This window comes from Anoplophora glabripennis, unplaced genomic scaffold (genome assembly GCF_000390285.2).
Source record: "Anoplophora glabripennis isolate ALB-LARVAE unplaced genomic scaffold, Agla_2.0 scaffold22, whole genome shotgun sequence".
In the NCBI taxonomy this organism is placed as follows: domain Eukaryota; kingdom Metazoa; phylum Arthropoda; class Insecta; order Coleoptera; family Cerambycidae; genus Anoplophora; species Anoplophora glabripennis.
Window position 1 is genome coordinate 8,446 of NW_019416298.1, and position 5,640 is coordinate 14,085.

Here is a 5,640-nt window from a genome sequence, read left to right on the forward strand (position 1 = left end):
AAACGTACCAAATACCAAAAACACACGTCTTACACATTTTGGTTTAGATAAATGAGCAGTTTATATTTACTTGATAGGTGTTTTGTATTTATAAAGGATTTAAGTGGAAAGCTACTTTATTTTTAATTTCCCAATTATAGCGTAAACCTCTAAAGTACGTACAGCGTACATCCACTAACTAATTTAGTCGTATTTTGTCTTCAAAAGGATACAAACATTTTTTTAAATTATTTCCCCCCATATTCTAGCCCCTTCCTAATAAATTGAGAACTGCGGACAAGGGACAAAAACAATTATACTCCCCTCCTCGCAGTGGGGTGTTCTATGGAAACAAATCGGCTCACACTTAACTGGAAGTCAGGAAAGTATGTGGAGAAGTAAAACCTTCCGATGTGCCACTTCGTCTTCTTCAGGCAATAAAGCCAGTTGGCAATTNCCCTCCCCTCCCGCGCTAGCCTAAGGGCCACCTTAGCAAAGCACATAAACATGACACTACCCCCGGGGTTTACACAGACGAGCCGGCGAAGCAAGAAGAGCGCCAGAAGGGGGGGCCCTAGCCCGAGCCGGCGAAGCAAGAAGAGCGCCAGAAGAAAGGGCCCTAGCCGGCGGGGCCCAGCCAGGACAAAAGGAGGTCCCACAAAGCGCCTACACCGGCCGCTGTCAAGGCCTACACGAGATGAGGCAGGATAAAGAGGGATAAACCCCCTCGATCCCAAATCATTGAGGCCAATTTCTAGCCATGGAATAATGGCGCGGCGCGCACTACAAGGTGCCGCTTATGACGTCACAGCCGTTTTGAAATATTATAAAACATTCAGTTTTAAATAATTATTTTAAAACTGTTCCGACGCATTTCTCAATCTCTAATTGTGCATTCACACTAATTAGTACGTGTAGAATTTATACATTTTGAAATTTGGTCAACAACCCTATTGCCAAATGCGAATAATTTAAAAGACCGCGATCAGCTCAGCCCAGAACGGACCGCGATGCGATGGGACCGCGACCGCTTAATGCGTTCTCTCCTTTAGTATGTCTTGGGTTATGAGTGGAATGGTTAACTAATTTGAACCGTCCTAGAATTGTTCTCTACTTCTCTATCGGAATTCGGAACCAAAACACACCTAATAGCTCCTGATAACTAATATTTTTACTTTACCAAATGGAAAGGTCTTCACATGTTAAATCTATGAAATTAATTTCTCTTCAGTTTTCAGACTGTTTTGTGGTTTTCACTTTTCAGTTATTTACATTATAACCTGTATTTGTGAATTTCTGTAAATTTCAAATTTCTTAAATCATTTTATAATTAGAGATCCATTTTTAAGAAATTAATGAACAGAGTTGGTCTGGATGAAAACAGTCCACCAGGGAATAGGTAAATAAATAAACCTTTACTTTTGAATGAAGTAATTTAGAAAATATGAAATACCTATACTTATTTGTAGGAACTAGGAATTTTTAATTAGATAACGAAAACTAGCTAATTATGGCTGAAGATATTAAAACTATTTATCTCCAGGACATCCAAAAAGAAAGTTTGCATGTGGTTTTGCAACAGTTGAATTTTGTGAATTGCGATCATAAAAATAGAACGAATATAATAAAAGAATTAGTATGTAGCAAAAAGAAGCTTTTAAAACTTAATGAAAGTGCTGAGGACAGTGACTCCGAAAGTGAAAGTCATAAAAAGATAGTTACACTTCTTGAAAAAGAACGGAACATTATATTTGATGAAACTAATATGAAATTAGAAGAAATTAACTTGGAGAAACAAAAAATTTTGTCCGAAAAAGTTATTTTTCCAGTTATACCTAAGCGCAAAATGGATCATATGCTCTCACTATTAAAATTTCAAAAAAAGCTTGGTAATGAAGAAAAAAAATTAATGAATTGTTTATCGCACATACAATCAAGTGCTAAACCACCTTGGAATTCACCCTCAATTATTTTTAAAGCAATAAAAGATAGTATAATACGAAGAAAATGGGAGAACTTGACAAAATTGTTATTGATGCTTATACATTTCCCTTCTGTTAAATATAAGCCAACAATTAGACATGTAAGTTTATCAACTGGTTTAATAATTTAGTATCATTTTTTATTTGAATTTCTGGTTGTGGTTTAAACAAGATACTGAAATTATTGTCACCTTTGCTATCCTTGCACTTGTATGTCCTGCACAGTGCCCCTGCTTGAGGCAACAGTAGTTTATTAAATAGTAATTGAATACTTTTTACGTTGCTATTTGTATAGATTCTAGCATAAACTACAAGTATATAATTGTTTTTAATATTTAATTCTAGATAGGTACGTATGTATGTACTAACTTACTAATTTGAAATGTATGCAGGGTGTTTCCAAATATCTTGCCTAAAACTCTAGGGGTTGTATACGCAATATAAGAAACATTTTTCTTATAAGTTACCTATTTGTTATCTCTCAAGGCATTGAAATATTTTTTTTATGAATTTTGTTAATTTTTCCAGTTTATATTTAGGAAAATAAAATTAAGAAAACAATGAATATCTACGTGTTTTATATTGTTTACTATCTAATTCTTGGTGGTTTATGTGTATCGTTTTGTTCATTTTAATCATACAGGGATCCCAGAAAACAGAGCAAGCGACACAAAAAATAATTGAATTTAATGAGTGAACCATTTTCAGGCTAATTGCCACATCATTAGTTTTAATTTCTTAATGTTTCGAGGTATATCGCCATCTTTTTTCAGAAGAAATTTTAAATGAAATTCTCTAGTTGGTATTTATACTCACTATGTGCACTAGTCCAGTTGGATTTTAGTCAACTTATCTTTTGAAAATTATAGGATGTTAAAATCTTAACTTTTAAAAGTTTTTCATTGATATCTGAAAACTAACATAGGTTATTTGATTCAGAAACATGTTACAAAGGTGCAGGAAAAATAAAAAGGAGTAACATATGTGTCTGTCACTGATGCAATAAATGAAATGTTTAATTTAAAAAAAGGGAAATTTTTGGTTAGAAATGACAATCACATTTACCAAAATACCTTACTATAAAACATCCTTTTATGAAAAATCTCCACCTTACAGGGATATTAAATTTATGATTCAGTATCAGATCTGAATTAAATTTTAATATTTTTAAAACTAGACTTATGAGTTTTTTAATTAGGAAATGTTTCTGTAGTATGTATATGAACTTGTTATTTAAAAATATTTCTTCCACCACTTTATCAATTTATTTGATTTGTAGATAATACTTTTTGTAAATTATATTTATTTAAATTTTATGGATTAAATAAATTATTTATTTCTTTCCACATTTTTGTAGGGCACCAAATTTCAATCAGGAACCTATCTTATGTTGGTTGTCAGATACCAATGAAAAGTAATTTCAAAAATAAAACTAAAACCCTGTGATGTTAAAATAAAAACATTTTTTTAGCAGTCAGTTGTTGTATAACCACAGTTTTGTGGGGCACCTTGTAGGTGTGGCATTTTGTATTTACAAACTTATGCATCCATGTATTCATAGCTTATTTATTTTTTTTACAGATGTGTAAAATTCTTGATAAATATCACCCTGTTATTCGTCACAGAGGATTACAAGATCAGTTTGACATGATTACTCTCACAAACAAAGGTTCAAAAATAGGAAATTCTAAACTAGTATAATAGGCAATTGAAAATTTAACAATAAAACATGGAACTGATTTCAAATAAAATACATATTTATGAAAAGATTTTATTGATCTATTATTCTAAACAGAGTATTCCTTCATCTCCATTAATTTTACGATCCTTCCCATGCTTAAGCATAAATTCTCGCTTAACTTGTGCAAATAATATATCAGTTAATAAAAATATTTGCGCAATAGCGAAAGCTAAAGTTACTCCAAAATAAAAGTTGGCATTTGCTGAATTACAGTATATCCAAAGGTACCACAAAATAGGAGCCAGTGAGCTTGATATTAAGAATATTACACCTACTAAAAATCCTTGTTGACAGTAACTAAGTAAATGTGCAAAACAAGGAACTAAACTAAGTACAAAGCCTACATCCCCTATACTTGGGTATGACTTAAAAACGGTAATAAGAAATAAAATTGCAACAGTTAACAAGAATGGCTGTTTTCTAAATTTAATTGATAGAGGCATTAAATATAAAACGGTAGCATTTATCTGAAATGAATATATAAATAAATCTCTAAAATGGTCAAACATTTCAGTGAAAAAGTACCAAAATAATCCGATATTAGGCTGTAGGTCTGGAACAGACAGTATGCAACCATATACATTTTTGAAATATGTGAAACTTTTGCCATAATTGCTACAAAACATCGTTATAAGTAATATAGTAACTACAAAAACTATTATGCTAATTACAGCTTTTGTGACACTCTTAAATACATTTATAAAATAGAGACATAAAGGTACAATTAGTACTACTGGATAAAATGATACTGATGTACATAAAGCTAAACAAATGGAGGAAATAGCAGAAAATCCATAAACCACTGAAAATAACATGAGAGCTAGTAAAAAATTATGAAATACCGTAGTTGAATAACCCACACAGCTAAATAATGTAAATGGGTTAAATAAAAATGCTAATAATACATAAAAAGGTGATTTAACCAACTGATTAGGTTTAAGTATGTATTGTACACTATCTTTAGAAAAATCATTTTTATTTTTGTTTTCGTCTTTATACAATTCATTTATGTATTTTCTTGCTATAGTAAATAACATTACCCCTGTTGCCAAATCAAAAGTAATAAACATCCAATGAATTTGTTGCCGATATAGTTGCAATAATGATTTGTAGAAAAACAGTGAAAGTGGTGTCTCATGAAGTAAATCACCATTGTAAGGGTCAACATTTATTGAAAGTAGATACAGTCCTTCCGATACTCTCTTCCATGAATTCAAAGGAGTCGAAACTTCTATGTGATTTGATATAATTGATTGGTAGTTTGATACCATTAGCCAATATCTTAAACCTGCTGCACAAATGCATGTTATTATTACTTGTAATGAATTTTGTTTATCACATGGATCTGGTTTTTCTGACGCCTTTTTGTCCTGCATTTTCTTGACGTTCTAATTCAAGTGTATACGTATGTTTACATGTATTAGTTTGATTTATCATTAAACTTTTGAAAAATATTGAATATTTTTAAAACATCGTTATATTCGTTATGTTAGGTTATATTAAGATGTCACAAGCACAATATTGACATTGACATACAGAGACAGAGTTGGGCGGAATATGATACGACTGATCAGTGATCCGGCTCACTGGGGCACTGGGCACCAGGGCCCGAGAAAACTGGGAACCACGTGACTTGAGATGGATATACAAGTTGGGGAAAGAGTCTATAGATGTCGCCACAAAGATTTTGTAGAATAAATTTTGATAATTGCAATTATGAATCATTTCATGTCATTCATGTTGGTTAGGTTTGGCGAGTGTTGTTGTGTGTTTTATTTGTGTTTTTAGTGCGTTTTATTAGATATTTCATTCACATTTGTTTATATAACATAATAATGTCTGATCATCATATAATCACATATTTTTATTAATAATAAAATGTTTTGTTTTTTTTTTAATAAAAAATGTGATCAGAGGTAGGTAGTTTTTTTTATGGAT

At 31.6% G+C, this 5,640-nt stretch overlaps 2 protein-coding genes across 2 annotated transcripts; one reads left to right on the forward strand and one right to left on the reverse strand.

Annotated features, from left to right (window-relative positions):
* The first annotated feature begins 1,084 nt into the window (after positions 1-1,084).
* Positions 1,085-3,731, forward strand: LOC108917318. The gene is made up of 3 exons (XM_018723863.1): positions 1,085-1,378; positions 1,449-2,062; positions 3,543-3,731. The coding sequence occupies exons 2-3, from the start codon at positions 1,490-1,492 to the stop codon at positions 3,660-3,662; spliced, it is 693 nt and encodes a 230-aa protein (XP_018579379.1). The 5' UTR covers positions 1,085-1,378; positions 1,449-1,489; the 3' UTR covers positions 3,663-3,731.
* Positions 3,726-5,278, reverse strand: LOC108917317 (phosphatidylinositol glycan anchor biosynthesis class U protein). Its single transcript, XM_018723862.2, has one exon. The coding sequence runs from the start codon at positions 5,076-5,078 to the stop codon at positions 3,744-3,746; it is 1,335 nt and encodes a 444-aa protein (XP_018579378.1). The 5' UTR covers positions 5,079-5,278; the 3' UTR covers positions 3,726-3,743.
* Positions 5,279-5,640: the final 362 nt, after the last annotated feature.